This window comes from Haliaeetus leucocephalus, unplaced genomic scaffold (assembly GCF_000737465.1).
Source record: "Haliaeetus leucocephalus isolate CR32 unplaced genomic scaffold, Haliaeetus_leucocephalus-4.0 Scaffold173, whole genome shotgun sequence".
NCBI lineage: Eukaryota > Metazoa > Chordata > Aves > Accipitriformes > Accipitridae > Haliaeetus > Haliaeetus leucocephalus.
The window spans coordinates 3276847-3300472 of NW_010972609.1; the positions used below are offsets into that span (position 1 = coordinate 3276847).

At 39.0% G+C, this 23626-nt stretch overlaps 1 protein-coding gene across 2 annotated transcripts in view; it reads left to right on the forward strand.

The window, feature by feature from the left end:
* The window catches only part of ANO5 (anoctamin 5), a 61045-nt gene extending 51045 nt beyond the window's left edge, over window positions 1-10000 (forward strand). For both annotated transcript variants that reach the window (XM_010563711.1, XM_010563712.1), the window contains 6 exons: window positions 692-789; window positions 1056-1186; window positions 2883-3088; window positions 4171-4352; window positions 5465-5570; window positions 6432-10000. In XM_010563711.1, coding sequence (XP_010562013.1) covers window positions 692-789; window positions 1056-1186; window positions 2883-3088; window positions 4171-4352; window positions 5465-5570; window positions 6432-6653 — 945 coding nt within the window. In that variant the 3' untranslated portion in view covers window positions 6654-10000. The remainder of the gene's footprint in view (window positions 1-691; window positions 790-1055; window positions 1187-2882; window positions 3089-4170; window positions 4353-5464; window positions 5571-6431) is intronic.
* The last annotated feature ends 13626 nt before the right edge of the window (window positions 10001-23626 follow it).

A 23626-nucleotide genomic window follows, 5' to 3' on the forward strand; every position in this document is an offset into this window, starting at 1 on the left:
AGCTTTTGCTTTTTTCCTCATATCATTGCTAATTATGCTGTTTGTACAGAGATGAAATGCAATATTTAATGTGAAGCGTTGCCTGGGAGTCAATAGTGGAGGAAAAACTTCATGCAAAACACAATAAAGTAATGCAGTGCACTTACTGATTAGAGTATCCCCTAATACTGGTCTGGCTGCTAAAGTCTTAAGAAGGCCTCAATAAAGAGTTGAAACGTTAAAACTAGTGTTCTCAGCAAACAGCAAAGGCTAGATACTGGCAGGTATTTAAATACCTCTGGTGTAGGGATATGAATAGAAAATGCGTGTTCTTGGTAGGTCAGGGTTGGTCTGGTGCTGAGGGCTAACTGAGCACCATAGATTCACCTTGCTGGGGCTGTGGGGTGGGTGCTGCACACAGATCCTGCTGCCCCGTCTTTGTGCATCTACACAGTGGTCAGCCTGAAGCATCTCTGAATTACTCTGCCTTCCAATGGTCGTTATGTTTTGGTGTGTGTTTCATCAAGCCCGTTGAGCATTGAAAGCCCTTCTGTAACAGCTTTCCTGAGAGGGTATCTTAGCTGGCAGTCCAAGTGAAAATGAAGTACAAGTTTTAAGAACTCCTTTCTTTCATTTATACAGTCATATAATATAGTTTATCTGGGTAATGTCCATTATTCATGTCCATTAACCCCCACTTTGTCTCTGCCAGTGTGATCCTGCGGGCTGTTTGATAGAATTGACGACACAGCTCACCATAGTCATGGCTGGCAAACAGATCTGGGGAAATATCCAAGAGGCCATCGTACCGTAAGTTATCTCTTACACTGAGATGTCCGTGTTATAGACAGAGGAAATTCTTGGAAATTCTGATAACAAGTATTGCCATATGAAGAAGCTAAGCAATATTCTGTAAATTATGCACAAATTCTAACAAGTAGACTCATTTTATAGAGGCTTTTGGCCTCTTTTTCTGAAAGCCATGCTTGTAAAAGCATGTTGCAACAAGGAGCTTGCTTAGAGAAAGGGATACTTGATCTGCTTCTCTCGTTGTTAACTTTCTTCTGCATATACAGCTGGATTTGTAACTGGTGGGGACGCCGGAAAGCCAGAAATAATCCAGAAAATTTATACAGTCGCTGGGAGCAAGACCACGATCTGCAGATATTTGGAGCCTTAGGCCTATTCTATGAGTATCTAGAAATGGGTAAGTTTAAAAATACACATTTGGAATTGAGGACAAGACACCTTGTACTGACACTTCTAAAACAACAGCTTCAATTAATTGTTATAGGTTGATGCCACCACTTTCATCTGGTAAACAGTAGACAGTTAACTGCTGGAAATCATTAAATAGGTCAGCCCAATTAAAAAAAAAAAAAAGCTGCCTTTGCATCTTAGACTGCAGGGAGTTTCACAGAAACGCTGCAAAGACTGTTTCCCTCATTTGAATGGGGAACATTATTCTTGGTGCAGCCAGCTGTCTCAGTGTCTGTTCTGTTCTTGTTCCCAAGCATGTTCTCAGCTGATGTCAGTGGAAGTTGTAAGTATGGGATGAGTGCCAAATATCCTGTGAGGATGGGTACTGCAGATACGAGATCTACGAACTGGATCAGAGAAAATCAGTTTAGTTTTAGCTTTGCTCTGATTAGTGCTTCGATACAGTCCAGTAGACCAGCAGAGGGAGCATGAGTAGCAGAATAGGATTTTTCAAAAGTAACCGTGAACAGGTCAGCACATTAAATCACTTTATGAAACCTGAGAAACTAAAACTAGAAATTGAAGCCAAACTAAAAGAGACTAAAAATAAAAATCAGTATTTGTCTATTAGAAGGACAAAATTTGTTGAAAAATGGTCCCTTGTATTGTTTTATCTGTACAGAAATAATTACTGCCTGGAGCTTTGCAACTGTATTACTGTCACTTCGTACACTTCAGGATATTTCATACAGGGCTGTGATCTTGTGAAATTCGTACGCTAAGAACCATCAGTGTTGTCAGCCATGCCCGTTAATAGATGTCCTTGCTCTTCCTGAATCAGAACTGAACCAGTATGCTCCAGCATTGTCCTGGGGCTGCTAAGCTAGTAGGAATTCTGTTGCTTGTCTAAGATGAAGAACTCGTCACTGAAATCATGGAAGAGCTGGTGACTGGTGTACGGGAATTTATTTTTATCCACTGCCTAAACCAGACAAGATGTTCTATTTCCTATCTTTAAAATACAGTGGCAGTATTGGCTCTGCACTGAGGACTGTCACATTCTGTACCAACAGACATTTCATTTTGGTAATAACTAAAGGGATCATTTGTGTATTTTATTTGCAATTCTTAAAGTAATGTTAAGGCTCCCCAGTGGAACTATTACATACAGAATCGCTATTAATATTTTGACTAAACCAATAACAATAGGTGGAGGTAAGCTTGTGATAAAAGTGAAAGTATTTTCTCTTTTTCATTTAGGAGTGTAGCCAATAAGTAAAAGGAGAACGGGCTTGCTCTGTACAAACTGCAGGAGAGGAAAACTAGCCTGGTTTTGTTCCTCTCTGGTAATTCAGAAATTTGATGTATGAGTACATTCCCATTCCCCTGCAGTTACGTTCCATTCATGAGAGGAGAACTGCAACACCATGAAAGAATTAGTATCTGGCACTGCTGGCAGCATCATTTGACAGGACCCGAATGCCCCGTTCCCTTGAGTGCTGCTGAATGGCAGCCCTAAGAGACTGGAGAAGTCTTAGGGCTGGGGCAGGTTGTCGCTTAGCTCAGGGCAGGGCTGGAGGTGACTTGTGCAGCCTGGCAAAAGTTTGCCATTTGTTTGCGAGTAGCAACCTGCGTGTTTCATTGTCACGCTGAGGGTACTTTCGTTGGGGCAGCTTTTGGCACTTTTCTTTTCTCCCTTGCAGTCATTCAGTTTGGATTCATTACTCTCTTTGTGGCGTCCTTTCCCCTGGCTCCCCTTCTTGCTCTGATGAATAATATCCTGGAGATTCGAGTAGACTCCTGGAAGTTAACCACTCAGTACAGGAGACCTGTGGCTGCGAAAGCACATAGCATAGGAGTTTGGCAAGAAATCCTGAATGGAATGGCCATCTTGTCTGTTGTCACTAATGTAAGTACGTTAACTGTGCTATATCAACTTTGATGCTTCCATGTACCCAGAATCTGCAGATTTAAAAATCAGCTGATGCTTTTTCTCCTTCATCAGTCGTATTCACTTTATCACATGCTACCCTACAGCAATGTGGTCAAGGCATTTGGGTGGTTCGGCTTGTCCGTATGTTGACAACATGCAGCTTCAAATGCACATTTCACGGGACCATAATTGTTCATTCACTTGTCTGTGTTTTCCAGTGGTTTGGAATGGCATCAGCCAGCCTGAAGCTTAGTCTGATGAAGCACACTGATTGCCCAGAGGGGACCGTAGGGGACAGGAGAGGCGGATTAATTCTGTCAGCCAGATGACGTTTCTGTCTTGTCACTCTGAGGCCTATTCTGTGGGAATTCTGCTCGTTCAACTGCTTCTGGATGCCCCTATGGGCGCAGTGCCTCAGAGTACCTTTTATGATCTGGAAACTAAATGCTGTGCCAGTATTTCACCTTAAATATAATGTAAAGCAGACTGCTGAGCAAAAGAGTTGCCTCTTTTTAATGTAGAGTACTAAACAGTATCAGATCTGCAAGTGTCTTAGGCAACGAACCCACTTGCAGGTATTGCCTAATTAGCAAGGTACCAGGGCATCTTAAGTATCTCAAGTTTCCAGGCAAAATGTGCTGGTAGCCGTTGTTTCCTTTTTAAATACAGCTGAAGAAAATGGCTCCCCTTCTTTCACGAAGTGATCACACACTGGGTTCGAGTTCATCCTTTCTCACAAGAATTCAAAACCACATCTCCTCTTTCACTAAGGAGTGCTGTTATCACAGGTAGAAGTCAGTGTGGTCTGAGGGGATATTTGGGATTTGGTGCCTCTTGTAAGCACTATTCACATATTTTTGTTCACTGAGTGCTGGTCCTTGCAGCAGTGGCTGCAGTCAGCATCTTTTCCAAGGTGAAGTGCCCTAATCATGCTGCTCATCCTTGCTTAAAAGAGCCTGGGTTATGCCACAGAGTCACAGTACCAAAACCTTTTTATGAATCTGCTTACAAATATTGCATGCCACTTCCTTAATTTCTTTTTCCAATTTCTTTTTCAGGCTTTTATTGTTGCGTTCACATCAGATATGATTCCTCGTTTAGTTTACTACTATGCTTATTCTGAAAATGAAGACTCGCCTATGTCTGGGTACATAAACAATAGTTTGTCAGTGTTTCAAATCTCAGATTTTCCTGACAGAAACAAGCCTAAACTGAATCCAGAAAACTTCGTCATATGCAGGTTGGTGTTGGTGTAATAATAAATATTTTCTCACTTTCCTTAGAATACAGCATAAAAAGTCGATGCAGATCCAAGTAGTCCACTAGAAATTAAATGATGTCATTCTCATCGTTCTAAAGTGTGAGAGGTGATATTTAGGCTGTTAGCAAGGCAGTGCTTGAGATGGTAAGAGATCATGCCAGTAATGAAAAAAATCACCTTTTTCTTGTTTGAGAGCTCCTCATTGCTAATGGTTTTTTTGTTCGGTTTTGTTTTTTTACTTAAACTATTGATTTTTGAGTGATGGAGGAGATTTACATCCCTAAGGTTGCAAAATTCAGCCTATATTTTCAAAGGTTTTTTGGCTGCAATGCCTAAGTGGACAAGGAAGTATCATTAAGGGGATGTTTAGATTCCAAAGCTGAAAATGAGATATGGTATTTAAAGTCAATTGTTATTATGCTAGATACCACCAAGGATCTGGGCCATCCTGCTTTCATCAAAAAAAATAGTCCTTTCTTGCTAGAAGCAGCATTGGAGGTTCTAGAAGAATTGAGAAACAACTTTGGAGAAGACCGTGGTAAAAGAAAAGTACTGATTTGATGAAAAAAAAAATCCCCAAACAAATGAACCAAACAAAAAAAAAATCCCAACACTTTAAGAAGCATTTGTACAATATTTTAGCTTTAAAGGCCCAGGAGTCTTATCCTACTTCTACATGTGAGTGTAAAACACATACTCAAGGCTGTCCTTCCATTAAACCCTGCATCTGTCCAGTCCATAATCTGTCACGTTTATTCAATACTTGTCCATTACTGTGTGATATGTTCCATCACTCTGTCCTGTATTATTTGATCATTGCCTGAAAAAAAAAAGTAACCTATGTACAATATTTCACTTCTCACACATCCTCATCTCTGCTCTGTTGCTGTGAATGTGAGGGTGTTTAAGCAAACATAAGACAGAAACAAATTGAGAGGCAACCTTTTTCTGCAAAAGTAAACAGACCATTTAAAACAAGATGAAAAGGTTCCTTAAATGACAGCTGTATTTGCCTGTAAGTGTCACTGAGCTTGTAGTCTGTCTCAGACTGAATATGACATTTCACCTTTGCATGTCTTTCTGTCCAACAGGTACAGAGACTATCGATATCCTCCAGATCATGAGAGGAAATATTTACACACTATGCAGTTCTGGCACATTCTTGCTGCAAAACTGGCCTTTATAATTATTATGGAGGTATGTTCCCTACAAAATTTCCTTGCGAAATCGGTGCCTTATCGATTCTCTAGGCAGTTACTAATGTTAGAGAAAATAGAATATACTCTGCTGAGAGTATAAAATAGTGGCTTCCCTAAGTAATACAAAACACTCATGTCCTAAATGATTACTATAACTAAGTCTTTTAACTTCAGGGCGTTAACCTCCAAGTAAGAACAGTGAAAACAGCTGAGGAAGCTGCTAAATTTGATCAAAATAAAACAGTAGAATAAAAAAGGTCTTTATGCAGATGGAAGAGATATAAACCACCAGGACTAGCACTTTCACTCCTACTGGTTTCATTCAAGAGCTGTATGCGAGATGACTGTATTCAAAATCCAGAAAGCATTTTGCAGTGATGTATATTGGCTCAAAATAGCTAAATCAATAATTTGGATAACTGGCACTTCAGTATTTAGCCACTGTCTTGCAAGTTCTGAAGGCAAAAGGGAGTTGTTAAAGTGCTGCTCTTACCACTTTTCCTACTGTATCTTATCAGTTCTCAATAGTGTTTTCAGCACGGCCATATGAATTTTCTAAGAAACGACATAATGGTATTAGAAAGTGAAGCTAGGGATTCAGAACCTGACACTTTCCTCTTGGGTTTGTTAATTCATAAGTGGTTTGGAATTAAAGTTTCTGCATAAAAGGAAGTCTTTTGATCTTTGTGCACATCTCAGATACACATTAGTTTGTTATGTATTGTTCCAGGACAGCCAAATGAAATGTATTCTGTTTGTGGAAAAAAGAGTGATCTATTTGGGGTTGGATAAGACAATAGGTGTTTCATTTGGTAATGAGTTGTAACATTTCTTCTATTTTTTTTTATTTTTTTTTTAGCATGTTGTATTCATCGTCAAATTCTTTGTAGCATGGATGATTCCTGACGTCCCTGCCGATGTGAAAGCCAAAATAAAACGTGAAAAATATTTAACACAGAAAATCCTCCATGAGTATGAACTTGAAAAACTGAAGGAGAGACTGTGTCAAGGTGATAAACGAGCCACGGAAAAGGAGTTCATCGCCACAGAAGGGAGGATGGAGTTATCCAGAGCAATGTAGTTGAAAAAACAACTATTTGGGATTTAGCTCATTTTAGCTTTTTTTATCTGTGATTTGCTCAGTATGCATCATCTTGAAAACTATAGGACAGTTTCAACCCTTTGCTTTCAGTCCAAAGATTTTAGACTTTAAAAAAAGTCTTACTGAGCATTCTAGGTTTAGCAAATCTACTTAACTGTATGACTTCAGCACTGTTTTCTATTTACCCATCACTTTGAATAATAAGTGTAATCTTGTAATCCTAGAGTTCGGATTCCCAGTATAGGGAATGTTACCCTCAAAGGGCTCACAGGATATGATAAGGTCTTTAACACCAAGCCCTCCCTCTGTTGCTAAATGCAAAGTTCCAGGCTGTATCCCAGCTGAATGAAAAGGATATCATAGAGGACTCCTGCTGTGGAAAATGCTGAGAATTATTATTGTTATGACACGATCATTTAAACAGGAGAACACTCCTGATACAGCGGTTAGGGTTTGGGGTTTTTTTTAATATCCATTAGTTCTTATGAAACATTTGTTTGCAGCTTTGAACTTCTATACACTTTTTAGAAGGAATTGATTTTTAGAGATATATTGGCTTAATTCCACTTGGAATTATTTATAGGCACAGTCTTCAGTTAATACATACTAATGAAGGAAAAAAGAACCTGTAATTTATTTTCATAAAGATACGATCTGCCAAAGAGTTTGCTCTTTAAATGCAAATATTGTGGAATCATCTAATTAGTGTTTTTTGAAAAGGTATATACAATTTGGAGAAGTCCAGCTAATGTATTTCTCAATCTCAAAAACTGCCATTGGAACATCATACGTGATGTTAGTTTTGGCCAAAGCTCCTCCTTCATTTGGATTCTTTGTTTGGATTCTCTGTGAATGCCAACAAAGGGCTAAAGCTGTGTGTCTGTACTTGATGCACACTATGGAGTATGACTGCACAGTGCAGTGGATTGGGAGCTGCACTGCCATACTAATTGATCAAGCAGATGGTTTGTACGTGGATTTGTATTCAAAAGGTTTTAAGCATGCCAAATAATCTCTGTTTACATTGTTACTGTCCTTATACATAGGAGCCTGGGGTTTTTGTTTTGGTTTTTTTTCTTTTTAATCTTTAAGAAGGAATTTTTTTTCTGTTTTGTCATGGGGCTTTTCTACAGTTATCAAGTTTATAAATATGTAATAACTACTTGTGCAAAGTAGCTACCAGCTGTTTATGAATGTGCCCTCATTTTATAATTTGAAGCAGTTAGGCATTTTTATGATTTTGCTGTATATTTAAAACATATCAACACTTCCATGCTTAGTGCCTTGTTTATTTGCGTTTGGCAAAAGATGTGAAGATGATCACTATGTGGAAATCAGTATTTCCAAAGTGTGCTTGCAGGCATCATGATACTGTGAACCTGCACACATAGCTGTACAGTGTTAGCCAAACCATGCCTGCCTTGGCACACTTCTGTTTTAGTGCTATGTGAACTGTTCACGGGGAGCAGTTCATACCGAGACTGCTTAGATAAAGTAGCACCAGACTGTTGAGTTCTCTCGTGCTGAACTACACTAGCTAGGGAGATTAGAAATTTTACTATATTTGCACTTTGAAAGTTATACTTCCTTGCAAGTATACACACAAAAATACAGATTTGTATTCCATATCAGCCAAGTGATGTACTGTTTACTAGATCCACAACTTAAGGTTTCTGTATTTTGTTTTAGCAGACCTAGCCTACATCTTGGAATACTTGGCTAGTAACCTTAATGTTGTAGCAGAGTTTTAAATCAATGTCTTGAGTGGAACTGTCATTATTAGCAAAGGTTTTCACATTGAAGTGCCTACCTCGAACAAGCATCACGTGGTTTGGCTGTCAGTCGAGGAGTTGAAGCAGATGTACATTTCTCATTACTGTAAGTTATTCAGCTTCCTTCTGTAAGTTTGCTTGATAAATCAAGCATGTTGGCAATTCATGTTCATGATGAACTGACCATGTTCTTGAATATTCAGATACATTTGAAGCAATGGATTTATTGGAGGAATGCATGTATAAATAAATTAGCTCTGCTGCTTAATGTATAAGCCAAAGAAGAGTATCAGTCACCATAATTATATATGCGACACCAGAATTTACACAACCAAGCACTTTGCTGCTTCTCACACATATACTGTTAACTAAACTGCTTAATTTAGATTTCACAGGTTTTTTACTGTTAGCAATGCAAACAATTGCTTCAAACGGTAAGGTGATGAGATGCAAAACGATATTTCTATGCAAAATGTGCAATCTGATTGAAGCTGAAAACAGATTTGAAAATTCAGCATTAGGTGCACTATTCGTGCTTACAAAACGTGAGTTTCTTCAGGTCCTGTAATAAAGTGTCCTAATATACTACACTTGAAAAGATGTCAGCAAAATAGATGTATTGTGAATGACTAATCCTATTTAAAAGCAAGATGGAGGAAAACAAGGAGATACCTTAGTTTCAGATACAGCGTTGATATGCGGAAGCTCCGCAGGCAGACCCTGAATTTGAATTGATGTTTTGATCCCTACTTCTTGCTTCTTTCCAACTTATTTTTTTGAGGTCACTTCCTATTTAATGCTATACAAACAGATGTTTTGCATATGTTGTATCATACAGTAGAAAGTGGAAAAAATCTGGGATCAACTTATTTAAAAATAAATATATGTATATTTAAAATATATCATTACACTTCATAGCATTACTTCTTTATATATAGAAACTGTTGAAAAAAGAATGTGTTGTCATATTGAGAGCTAACATCACATAACAAAATAAGTCTAACACCTCTTTACATAAGAGTTTGCCTTTACTTGTCATTAAGCAGTATTTTGACAAAAGATTATTAGTATGATTAGGATTATAATGGTTCACATACATATACATTTCCTGAAGTGTTCTTGGAAAGTGACAAAAATAAGACAAATGAACTGGTCGGTTTGGGGATGTGCTTATTGTTACTGTTGGAATATTTGGTTTTGATGTGTTTAATATAAGTATCTAAAAGTGTCCTTTAACCAAAGTGAAGATAGTTCTGTGTTGGAACTACTCTACTTTAAGCAACAGTAGATTGATTCATTAGAATTAGTCAGAAAAAGAAAATTGGCCTTTCAAGTGTAATACAATCAGGGATTTTTACTTCTTTTTTTTTCCCCTCAATTTAAAACTTAGTATTTTTACCTTGGAAAGATTTAGCATGGTATGTTCTAAGCAAATGACTGCAAGATAAGAGTGCCACTATAAGACACTATACTGTTTTTTCTAGAAGATTTTGTTATTATGCTTTTACTTTTTTATGTAATACTATTAGTTTGAGAAGAACAGAATGGAGTGAAAATAGATGGACTTTCCTACTGTTCTATGTGTACTGCTTGTTTTGACTTGTACTGTTATGTAATGAGTGGCATTTTTGTCTGCTAAGTATGTTGCTGATTTACATGATACACTAGCATTGGAATAATTTTTTTAAACATTGCATTCAGCTAACTTATATATGTACATTTAATAAGATCTAGATCTGGCAAATAAAGCAGTGTTTATTTTTAATGTGCTGTCAACTTGTTTTTGAAAATTCCAAGAACTCAGAGAGGAGCTGAAGTATTAAAAGTTAAATGCCTGGAGAGCCTCATGGAGAAAAGTATTCATACAGATTTCTGCAACTCATTGCAGGATATTTGGATGCTGTATCTAGATTTCCTGCAGTTGTAACTTCGCAAGTTTCTAACTGAGATTATTGAAGAAAGCCCCTGACTGCCATCTTCCACTTGATAATCACATTGGGTAACTGTCTTTTCTGTCTTCATACATTTTCTTTAGAAGGAGTTACCAAGGAAAACCTGTACTAAGTTCTGTATATATTATAGGCAATGCACATAGACTGAGATGGCATGAGCGTGCGATAGCCCATGAGGGAACAGTTTTGCACAGTCCCTGCATTAGGAGACCTCAGTTCAGTGAAAAAGGCTCAGCACTTTCATCTTCCTTTAGGTATGGTACAAACGGTATGTTAACACGCATTCATTTTCAGCCAGGCTGCTTCTCCCTTCATTTTCTGGCTACAGTTTTTATTCTTGCGATGCCAGGACCTGAGGTGACTTCTCAAGTTCTCAGTCAGTCACACATGCAGTTTTCACACGCAACGCGAGTGGTTCACATACGTGCACTTAAAAAGCTTTGAGGACATATACTGGGAAATATGGCAGAGCTAAAGCTTTTCCAAGGGACTGGTACAGTCTTACTGTTCATAGATACCTCTACATCTTTTACTCTTTCTTAAAACTCACTTCTGGCACCAGTGTAGGGCTTTGGATTAAATCACAGAGAATCTGGATTCAAGTTTAGGATTTGCTCTCAGTAGACAGCATCAGCATATTCTCACTCCTGTTATACCATGTTATCAGAACTTCTCTGGGAACAGGGTCACCTGCCAGACTTGGTAGGTTATTTCCTTTGTAACTTTGAAATGATAAATTAAGAGAGATGCAATAGCAATAATCAAATGAAGGAAATGTGTGAGGTGAATAAAACAAATCTTATCTATATTAAAAAAAAGATAAGAACAAAACAAGGTGTAATTCTGTATTATGCTACTACTGCTGTGCTGATTACTGAGGTGGAACAGGTTAATTAGTTATCAAAAGGAAAAATAAAGCATTAAGAAAGATGGAGAAGAAAGTGGTAGCAAAAGGAAAGTGAGAAAGGAGGAAGAAAAGACAAAGGTGCTGTTGCTATGCAGGATATAGGGGATATTTAGGTATTAGGAAAGTGTTAAGTTTTCAGGTGCGTTCAAGCTTTGCTCTTGGAGGTTAAACCTTGCCTCCATTGAGGCCTGTGGTAAATGGGTAATCAAGTTTAGTTGGGGGTACAATTTCATCTAAAGCCAATTATATTTTATAAGAAAGAGTAGCATGGCAACTTGCGAGACATTCACAAATCCCGGAGCGTACCTGGCTCTTCCCACAATCAGAAATGGTAGCTACCCTTCAAAAGTCTTAATTCTTTCATTTATCTTGTGCAGTAAATGAAGAGATGCACCAAAGTTTTGGTGGTTGTATTTTTTGCATTGGAAAAAAAGGAGAGGCATCTAATTTGATCAGTGTCTTCACCTACCCAGATTAAAGGGTCTTTCTAAAAGTAAGTCCGTGTTTATTCTACGCAAAAAATGGTAGGGAGCACTGAAATAGAAGAAATGTTTGAACACGTGCATTGCAATCAAACTGGTGTAAAATACATTGTCTTAACAGGAGAAGAAAAATATGTAACCCGTTCACTAGTAGATCAGTGGAAAAGAACAGCAAGATGTGGAGGAAACGATATCCCAAAATCTGAAGTATGCAGGCTTCATCTCTGTTTCAGACATGTGGGCTCTGCAACAAATAAAATCTTGTCTAATGCTCTTCAAAATGTTCAAAATTAAAAGAAAACGAGTGTTTCTGAAAATAACGTCTTAAACATGGCACCAAAAATACACTGAGGTCAGCACAACTGTACCGATGGCAGCTCCTGCAGTCCGAGAGCCCAGCTTGTAACTGGAAGGAGATGTAGAACGATGCACGGCTGAGGGACGCAGGGGCTGGGGTCAGGGTTCCTAACATCTGGTGTGGCAAAGAGATCGTACCAAGAGAGGGCAAAGGCAGCCCTCACAAAGGACTCATTTAGAAATGAAAATCCTTCTTTCCCTAAACAGATGGAAAGAGGCGAAGGGAAAAAAATTATGATCGTTATCATATGAATGATAACAAAATAACTTCCAAAATATTTGAATCACTTCGTAACCTCATTAAGCCACAGCTACTATTTCTTGCCTGTCTTCCTGTGTGTTCAGGGTGGTCACAACAACTCTGCAGCATAGTCTTGGCATCCTTAAAAAAGAATAGCTAATTTAAATCTTGTTCTGGTTTTAAATAATCAGTTGTCTCTACCCAACACTTACATCATTCAAATGCAGCTCAGGAAGTTGGGTTTTGGTGTTTTTTTTTTTTATGTAAGCATGTGTACTGAGAAATCTGCTGGGAGATGAGTAGGATGTGAAATTCAGCAGCCGTACCAATTTTTGGAAGGCGCATATGCACATTCTGCTGCAATAATTAGTGACTATGCTTTCTCAGTCAGAAATGAGTCAGTCTGAAACATTTAGTAAGGGTATGACTCTTTTTAATTCTTTTTGCAACTCCTCAACAAATCAGTGCTGTTAGCTAGTCAGAAACACGTTTGTATTTAAATTACTGGCTGACCTAGCTTCGTCCTTGGGTGTTCTAAACATCCAGCACTATTCAGCATTTCAGTTTCGGTACTGAAAGATGTAGGGGACATCATAGCTACTTCAGTAGGCAAGAGGCATTAAATAAATGTGCCTTTTTGTTATGTTGCCCCTTCCATACCACAGTGGGTTCGAAATGCTTGATGTTGCTACTATATCTGAACCATGCCATCCTCAGCAGTGAAAAGCCATGGTGGAAAAGTTCTGTCTCTGATGGCCCGTAGTTCCAAGCATCTTCCACGCTGATGGCTTTTACTAATTTGTCTCGGCTAGTGCTTGATGCGATGTAATAGGAAACCAATGTTCAAGAAGCATGTGCTGCATGCTTGCTGGCTCTTTTAATAAGTTTTCAAAAAGGAATAAAAATATCCCAGACAGAAGGTTTTATTAGGGAAAACCGATAGGAAGGCTGGATTCTCTGCCACGTTACAACCTCATCACAACAGACAGTTTTGCTATCAGATTCTCTCGAATAAACATTTCTTTTGATATTAGCCCATTAGCAGAGTGTCAGCAAACAGTAATGCTACAGTTAAGCCTGTTTTCTAGTTGTGGCATCTATATTATTCTTCAGATAAAATCCTGGCTCTGTCTGTACTGATAGAGATTGTACTATTACTTTCAGACGTGGCTAAGATTTCAACGTTTCTCTAACAAAGATCCAAATTAAAAAAAAAAAACAGCTGAAATAGGTGGGCCAAGAGATTTCCATACAGTGCACCATATAATGGCAATCCATTAATTTTAAGGTGTCTAGGCTTCACGCTGCTCTAAGCAAGCTGCTAATGTATTGCCATCAGGAAGGATTCCCTGCTTTGCCCTTTCACATAGGATTGCCTCTGTGTCACGACAGCTTTTTTGGCTTCCTCAGCAGCAGTCCGTGAGACCATGTGGCAGTAGTACCCGACACCAAATCCTAGGAGCCAGGTCAGCATCCTTGCATGGGTTTCACTTTCTCAGCTAGAAGTGAGATTCATGTGCCTCCCGATCATCCTTCCAAGATGCTGCAGAGTGTGCAGGGGCACGTAGCAGGCAATAGACAATTTTGCTGGGAAGTAGGATATTTGTGATGATGCCATGTTGCGTGAGCATTTCAAGAAATATTCCTTGTATCTCAGCCAAGAACTCGAGGCACTCTGCGGCAGTGATGGTTCCTGCCACTTCAACTCCACTGAAGCTGGTGTGTGTAGGTTCAGGCCAGAGAAATGACAAGAGATGATCATGTAGGGTGAGTCAGGGGTGTTTCCTTCAGAAAAGACAAACATTCCAGCCCTCTGTGTTTTTCTTTTTTTTTTTTTTTTTTATATGGGACGGTCTGATATATCATCTTAAAGGGATTTTTTTCACAAAGATTTCTAAGTAGAAAAGTCTCATGTTTTGAGTGAAGAAACAAGAAGATGCTGGGTGTTTCATGGTAAGCAATAAGTGGGTCTATGCTTTTTTATCATATTTTTGTTGCTGGGCACTCATGTGAAAATAGCAAATGATTCTGTGGCTACACCCAGCCTGTCACGATGACTCGTGTTTTATTTAGAAGATGCCACAATATGCCGATTCACCACATACCAATGAACAACATTCAACTTTTTCATCAAATGAAAGTACTCTCTCTGGGATTGGTAAAAAGATGATGATCTAGTTAATGGGGTCACTACTGTGCTTAGACCTGAAGGAGGTGACATGGGCACAGGAAATCAAAGCAGAAAGAAACCTACTTTGTACTTTTACTGTAAATTTACAGTGCTAGGGTTACCTGCTGAACATGTAGAGGGAACTGAATTTAGCAAGAAACTATGAAGTCCTTATTAACAACTTTATCTTCAAAAGGGAGAGAGTGAATAAAGGGAAGTGTAAGGGCTCATGAACTGGAGAAGATAGAAAAACTGAGGCACCAGACGGGCTTGAAGCCAGATCATGTAGAGAAACTGCTATGGAGACTTGTTAATATTCAGATGTGTAGAAGAAGCCTTTAAATGTAAATGCTAGTCTGTCAGCAGGTCTCCCCTGCCTAGGAGACAGGAGCCAATTTTATTAGCAGTTAATACGGGAACTGAAATGGGGCATCCAAGAGGTTGATTCTTCAGGGAAGGGAAAAGCAGGCTTTCCTTTGCTTTTGCACCTGGAAGAAATTAAATGCAAAGAAATCATTTGGAGCATTTGCTTCACTTTCAGTGGTAGGATAAACTCTACTTCAGATGTCTATCCAGCGTAACCAGACACCTCCCTGTGCGCGGAGCAGCCTCGCCTTCTCCTGGGCACGCACCACTCATCAGTGATTTGTTCACGCGTCTGTCATTGCAGGGACCTGACTCATACCTGGCACAAAGACAGTCACAGGAGCAAGCTCTTTTCCAAAGAGCTCAGGGTGTCTAAGGAGGATGGGGCAAATGCTAAGCAAGGTAACTGCAGTTTCTTTTGTAGAGAGAACAATTACAACTTCCTATAAGGCTACCTTGGAGAGTTTCTTCGTTCTGCAATAAATGCCAATCGTTTGGTGTATATTTGGCATACAAATGCATGTAATTCTCAGTCATTCTGAAACTTTATAATTAAACCTCTATCGTGCAAAAGGGTTGATATTATTTACCATAAGAAAAGCAAGTGATATGGAATCATTGGCTTCGAAGAACGTATTCCTTGTTGCTTTTTAAAGCATGCTGGACCAGCAGCTGGGTCTGGAGGTGTTCTGATATGGCCAACTCAAAGCAGTAGGCAGGAATTCCTCTGTCAATTTTAATGCCTTTGATCAGACCGTAGTGATTTGTCACTAAAATGTCAAACACCTAAAAAAAATTAAGACAGTCCCATCATAAATCTCTTCTCAGAACTGGCAATACTGATACAGGCAATCACAAGATGTTCATGTTAACTGTAACGCAGAGAGGAGACGTCTGTCACGTAAAGTGGAAACATCGTGCTTTATGTCTCTGCATTTGGATAGAAAACAGAGACAGATTTTTGTGGGAATGCAGATACCATCTTGGACGCTGTTCACAGGACTCTTCTTCCAGGGACTTTTTCTTCATTCCATCTGTGGGGCTGACTGAACATCTCTGTTATCTGGATTTTCATCTTCCAGGGGAAATGCCAGACTCAGAGAGTATGATTTTCCCTTGCAGACTGGTCTCAGCTGAAACCATGTGGCTTCTAACCCTTCCCTTTCTGATTGCCAGCTGCACTGTATCTTTTGAGATGTTTTTTGCAAGATAACCAGGACAGTTCACTGTGTTTCCTACTATAGTAACATCTCTTTTGTCACGTGTTGGAGCGTGGATCACTATTTGGCCCTGATGCAGCCGCTGAAATCCTTGAGGGTGTCAAACAGCGGTGGGTTCTGATTTGCCTCCCCGTATGGACAATGACTACCCTGACCAGTGTGCCAGTCACCTCCATTGTCAGTGCTCAGACGTGTCCAAACACCACCACTATTTGTTGCATCTACGTAGTTTCCAGCTTCACCTCTCCAACGCTCCCCCTTTTCTTGAGCTGTGCAGTTTCTGGCTGCTTACCACCCTTCGTTGGTATTTGCTACTGTTAACTGCACCAGCATCAGGATGCTGACAAATAAAGCCCTCCTTTCCTTTTAACAGGAATAAACTCACCAAACGTAGGTATTCCACTCTGATCATTTTTGCCTTCCTTTTTTTTCCTTTACCCTTGAGAAGAAACACTTGCGTCTTTTCAAGAGCATGGTGGCCCACTGCCAGGAAACCCATTGGGTGGGTGGATACTTTCTGAAGATCACAGCACGCAGCCTAAGTACTTGCATCAATCCTTTCTTCTGCTTCTTAGCTGGTGGGGATTTCTGAGAAGAGGTTGCTATCCAAGCAGCTTCCTCATTTTGTAATGGCACAATTCAGAAAACTCAGCAGCAGAGGACATCGGTATAACCAGTATAACTCCAGCCTCCCACATTATTAGCTGAAGAAATGAAAACTTTTCTGCCATTGAAATCAATATCAAAGCCCCATCTACTTCCCAAGATGGGATCACACTGTATATGTAGGAAACATACTGACACTCATGCTTCTATTCTAAAGACTACTGATTTGGGCAGCTTCAGGGATCATGCAAAATGGCTTCAGGCACCACAATTGTCAATATCTCCAACCCTGAATATTCTGTGATGTACTATTAAAAATGCCAGTGAAAGGAGTTAGCACATTTTAACCCACCATTTTTGGCAAATGAAATGATTCCCTTGGTTTTATTTTCTCGTTCTTAACCCAATTTTTCTAAAATCAGATTTTTTCATGAAAAACAAACTTCTATGTGGACAGTTTTTAAACTGAAGAAGCTTTAAATCATACAAAATGTTCTAAATGGTTGTTAAGTATGCTTTTGACACTATTTTAAAATATTAAGAGTGGAAGTTTTCATTGTTTTTCGTTATCATCAAAGGCAAAAAGTTTTCTACTTCTTGCAATTCTTGATCTTCCATCTTGTTCTGCAAGACTGAATTACCAGTTGCCACGTTCAGGTTGCATTTCACCTACTGGCATGTGCAAGTTGTCATGTGGCCATAATATCAGACAGATTATATATGATTATTAGCCCATTCATATTAGCTGGAGAACTCATCTCAGGCCAGTTCATAAATAAAAATCCTGAGAAGTATCAGGTATTCGAATGTAATCAAGAAGAAAAAAGTTCTTGCACATGCTCGGTTTACTCAGTCTTCTCTCCTGATGCACAGAGAACAAAGAACCTCTGAGCCTGATTTCTCTTGGAATAGCTACTAGCAGAAAAAACAATTAAGTTACACTTTCATCAAGTATTTGTTAAGGGTATCAGAATTGGGCCCAAATGTTTAGCAACTGTTTAGAATTATTTTAATTTTGAAGGTGATCTTTTCCTATTTATGTTCTTCTAACCTTTTGTGAAATAACAAGGATTAAACTAAGAAAAAGCTTGGAGAAGAAGGTGATTCAGCTGTCCTGTACATTTGCCATCCCACTTCTTCTGATAGACATTCATTCAAACACTGGGAACCACTGGATCTGTAAACTGCTTGTTACCCTACTACAGGGAAATGAAGTAGATGAGGCGTGGAATGATGAAGCATACAGTATTTTGGAAAAAAGGAATATATATGTGAAACAGAAACCCCCTTTACCCCCCACAAAATGCCTAGTTAAGGTCTACTTTCAGGTTGATAACCTGCCCGTGGTATGGGAAAGCAATTCCAGAACATGAATTGTTGTGAGATTTCCTGCAAAAATGCTAGCACTCGTGAGAAAGTCCTATTGTGTTTAAGGTCACATTCCTTGAGATTGAGTTCGAGTAGAGAAACCTGGGCTGTTTTTCACACTATCTGACCTCCCCTGTGCCCCACATGGACTTAAGAGAGAATCCTGCTCTTTTTCCCTCACTGGTCATATTTTCCCATCTCCTTCAGTCTGTCTGATTGGTCACCCGTCCTTTCAGTGAAGAAGGATTAACGAGGATCATTTTGAAGTCTACTAGAAGTGCTGGACAGTACAGGGCAGCTTTTGAAAGACAAGCAATCAATTTATGAAGCCTTCTGGAGAACACTAGTCAGTGTAGAAGACATGAGCGAAGGAAAGATGCCCATGTAGACCAGGAAAGCATGCGCTGCGAGAAGCTCTTAGGTGTAATGTTAACCAGATGCAAAAGTACCTCTCAATGATTTATGATGTGCACTGATGATGGAGCATGCACCATTCAGAAAGTGATTAATATTCTTGTCATAAACGGAAAGAAATTGGCAGCCTGCCAAGGAAATTTGTCTGTGAAAGCAGAAGACCAACTCAATCCACCAAGAGTGACTCAGTAATATGAGACTGATTGAACTCATGGATTCAGTAGAGATTTTTATTAAAGATAAGCTAACTCCAGGAAAGGTGTTTCCATAAGCCATGGGGGCCTCGTAGTAAAGGATAAGTTGGAAGTGAAGAAGACGTGACTGACAGAATGGATTTTTGGGGACTACTTGCTTTCCAGCCATTCAGATTGGGGAGATGCATTTATTTCAGAGCTTTGATTATTGTATGATTATTCCTAACAGAAAGTAAAAAAAACCATCATGAACCCTGTTGTTCCAAAGGCTACAAAAGCTAGCCTTTGTAATGTTTCTGATGTGTTCAGCCCTTCACAAAGCAGAAGACATCTAGAAAAAAAGGAGTATATAACAACATGCTAGGTGTGAATGAATTGGCAGTCTCAGACCAGTTACTGGACACATGCATCACTCCAAAACAAAATAAAACAAAACAAAAATAGGTACAACTAGTACCTTCCTTACTGAGTTAAAAGTCAGTCTATCATGATAAGGGGAAAAAAAATAATCTGCACAGAAAACATATGGCATAATTCAGATCACTGTAAGAAAATTTAGATCCTTTGTTCTGGAAATAGCCCCAGCGATTTTATTGGAATTATATACAAAGTTAAGACCTACAGTTTGGAACTGTAGGGAAATATGAAGTGAGAAAGAACAAGAAAACAAACAACTAAATTTAACAAGTTATGTGTTGCAGAAATTAATTACCTAGCTGCAGCCCCCAGGGTGTGATCTCAGGACATCTGGCAAACAGCAATAGAACTGTGTTTGTAGCCTACCTTTTCTTACATATTTATACTCATTTCAGTCTTGATTTTTGCTTGGCTGTAGTGTATTGCATATTTTTCATGGATAAAGCAGGCTTAATATCAAGAAATACCTATTCATCAACAGGGCTTTAGAACAACCAAATGGTAAGACAATTTTTGAGGAACTGGCATCACTTCTGAAAGGAGAGCGTAGAGGATGTGAAACTGTGTATGGAAGGGTTCTCCGCTAAAGATAGACCACTGGTAAAATGCAATGTGCACATTAAAGTTAGTTCCATAGAGAAGGCCAAATGCTGAATTTCTTTCTTGATATTTTGCAGAGACATGCCTCCTGCCGAGTTGGATAGGAATACAGCCCAAGCAGAGACTTTGACATTTGTCTTTTTCCTCCTTTAAGTAAGTTGTTATTTTTCTAATGGATTGAGAAGTTTCTGTAGCACTAAACCAGAGAATAAGTAACATTGCCTTATAAAAGCTTTCTATCTATACTTTAGTATTTTTCTTTGGCAAACAGAGTGGGATTCATAGATCATACACCACAGCATACAGAGATAGCACTAATGGTAATACTCATCACTTCTCCAGCTATGAAAAAAAAAGACAGTTAAGAACTGCCTATAAAACAGTGCCCTTTGGGTAGAAAAGGGAAACAGCCAGAAAATCTTTGCTACAAGGAGAGCCAGAAAGTGCCTCAACTACAGAATGAGTTGTAATAATTAGACATAACGCAGTAAAAGTCCATGGTGAAGGCCCAGTAGATATCAGCTGCTAAGGTGAGGGCTGTTGGGCTGAAAACCAAAAGAAAAAAAAGCTTGTCCTAGCTTTCATGATGAAAATGCCAACTTAAGAGACAGACAAGGAAACCCTGAGCCTGGTAAGGGCTGAAGGTTCAACTTAAGTCTTTTGAACTGTTTGAACTTCCAAGTCTTGTAAATAGACCACCAAATATGTAGTTAAAGTTCACCACCCCTGTAGGAGAAACCCTGGAATAGCTAAAGACATCAGAACCGGTCCCAGAGAGACTGAGTCACACAAGAATCAAGGAGCTCAGTTTGACCCAGATGGACCTGAATAAGGCAGAGGCATTCCTTGAAGCATTTGAAGTTATGGCTAACTACATCCAGAGCAACCTGGGAAGGAAGGGGAAGGACAGACTTGGAAGTGAATCAGAACTATGCTCTTGAATGTGTGGATGTGCCTGTCCTTTATCTGGTATATCTACATATAAAATTAAGATGCTAAATAAGGGTCCAGAAGCACTCCACCCATTTCAGTTTGTGCCTGTAGAGCCTAATCGTGTCGGGGCACTGCCACTGTAGTGCAGCTGTCAAAGCTAGTATCACCCCGTGGCACTACACAATGCATTTGGAGCCACAGCTTCTTCTAGTGGAATCAAGTAGTTAATCCACCAGATCTCTGGTGATTTATTTATAACAAATAAGAAAAAATAGATATAAAATATTTACATTTAAACACCGGATTAAAATGAAAAGCACATGAAGCCTAAGCTTGAGGGCATTTCCTGTGACATTTAGAAAAGGGATGTGAACTAAGAACTTGATATTTTTAGTTACATTTAGAGATCACAGATATTTTGGAATGGATGGGTTGAGTGCTCTGGCCTAAAGCTAGCTACGTGATACACCGATCTTCCCCCCTGCCCTGTGGAACACAATGTGATCACCATTGAGCTCATTAGCACTGCCCTAAAATAAAGCAGAGATTTTCCTGTCATCATGAATTATGTGCTGCACTAATGTTTCCGGGAGAGAAGGAACATCTTACGTATTCAAGAAACCAACAGGAATAGCGGTTCTGTGCTCAGATTCCCTCAAAACCTTTTACAGTCTTTGGTTTTCCTTTGTATCTTGTGGTAAGAAAAAGAACATTTGGACTTTTCTGCCTTCAAACCCATGGACGTGTTCTCCAAAGAAGGTATCTAGCACTTCTTAAGTATTTATCGTATAAAAGAGGTGAGCGCTTTGTGGTTTACAGAAAGCAAAGGAATTGTTTCTCAAGAGATAAAGTAATATCAAGGATAACTTCTGCTATTAATGAAACATGAGATCAACAAACACAACAACATCTAACGCTGATTGTTTCAGTCCAATTTTCTAATGGAATGAGACTTACACATTAATTTTTGTGTCCGTTCCCCTTCTTAATCAGTTTTGAGCCTATTTTGGTCAAATTTGCCAGAAACATAAAAACGCCAGGGTTAAGAGTTCCCTACAATTTTCAGAAAAATAGTCTACCAAAAGCAGTTTTGTAAAGACAAATAGAAAAGAGAGGATGAGGGAGAGGGAAAAGGCATGCTGATGACATGACAGGAACCAAGGATGCTGACAGGAAAGCATTACGGAACATGCAGGGGAGGACTGGAGTTCTCATAGATCCTGACCAGGCCTGGTGTGAGGAGGGGGTAGTAAAAAACTAGAGTTACTGAAGACAGGAAGCCTCAGGGAGCCAGATGCATTCATTCTGGTGCTCATAGAACAAGCAATATTTGATTATATATTATAAACAAAATGATGGGACTCTTTTGATTAAAATACTAGTCATTTGAGGATATGCTGGCATTGCTAGCTTGGATTAGTATTATCTGATGCAAATGCAAACTTATGACATAAGAACCCCCCCCAGATTCCTTATTTTCCTATTTTGGATCCAGACTGGAAACAATTCTATAAGGCTGATTCCAAGGAAATTTAAGAGATGAAATGTGATTACATTCAGTCTTGAATTCATGTGATGGTCGTCAGCTTGTCAAGAAATAAAACTAAAGAAGGAAATATGGGATGAATGGAAGCCTCCTCAGTGAAAAACATGGTTCTTTCTTGGGAAGGCATAAGAATCACTTTCTACAGACTCCACTAACCCCAAACATCAACTGAAGACAAATTCTTCCTCCTCATTTATTTTTTGCTACAGTTATACACACAGTCTCAATATCCTTCTACATAGAAAAGTTATGGTATAGCAGTTGAAAATACACAAGTGTCCTTAGAACACTGGAACATGTTCTGGCAGAGTCTACTGGTGAAGGCAAAATGTGTTGGCTGTCTGTATCACTAGCAAATTATACTTTGTGGATATAGCTTACTAATTACTGTTTTGTGTATTTGTTTCTCCTTAGAGAAACCACTTTGCATGTAATAGAATTGCCATACATTCTTCCTACACAGCGTTTTATGTATTTTGGTTTAATTTAGTCTATTGACAAATCAATATTTGTCCTAAAGAAGGATTATTCTCCCTCTTTCATAACAAAAAAACCTGAGGCATGGAAAAACTGAGTGACAAATTCAGGCTGTAATATCAATCCCAGACCCAAGACTGCAGTCCAAGAGTCTGCCCTCAAACTCAGACATCAGTTCCCTGTTATACTAAGCACAACTATTTTCCAAATATCTATTACGAGTTGTATAGCATTGTTTTCCCCCACCAGGAATAGTTTCCTGATCAAATGATGTATCTGAAGTTACCTTTGGTATCTCTTTAACAGTTGTCCTAGCAAATGAATGTCTATAATAGATTAAAACCCTGTTCATATCAGTGCGACCTGTGATCTGAATCAACAGAAATTCCTCCTCAGACTTCTCTTAATACATTTGAAAAAAATATTAAGAGACAAGTCAACAGAAAAGAAAGGACTACTGCAGTTTTAGAAAATCTGGTTCTGATTTTCTAATTGTAGCAATAAAATGGCACCATAATACAGGCTTCAATTTGTACATTTCCCTCAAGGTTTTTCATGCAGTGAAAAGAGACCTGACTGTCACTAAGACCAAACTGATCCTTGCATAAAAGCCTTGCCTAAGCTGTTAAACAGTCCAATGATGGACATAATGGAACAAGAAAATAATGATAGATTAATGATATAAAAGATCATTAACCATCATATTAATAAAAGATAGGCTAATATGCTGCAATCCTTGGCTAAATTTCATTGTGAGTAATTGCATCCCACTCACCAAGTGTTGCATAGCTTTCTTGTGTACTAAGAGAATTGTTACTCCGGCTCACCCCCAGAGCTAGGTGCGTTTCTGTCTGTGTAACATGACAGATGGCTTGAATTCCTTTGGGATCCTTTGCATTTAACTCATGGAGCAGTACAGGAATTCAAAGG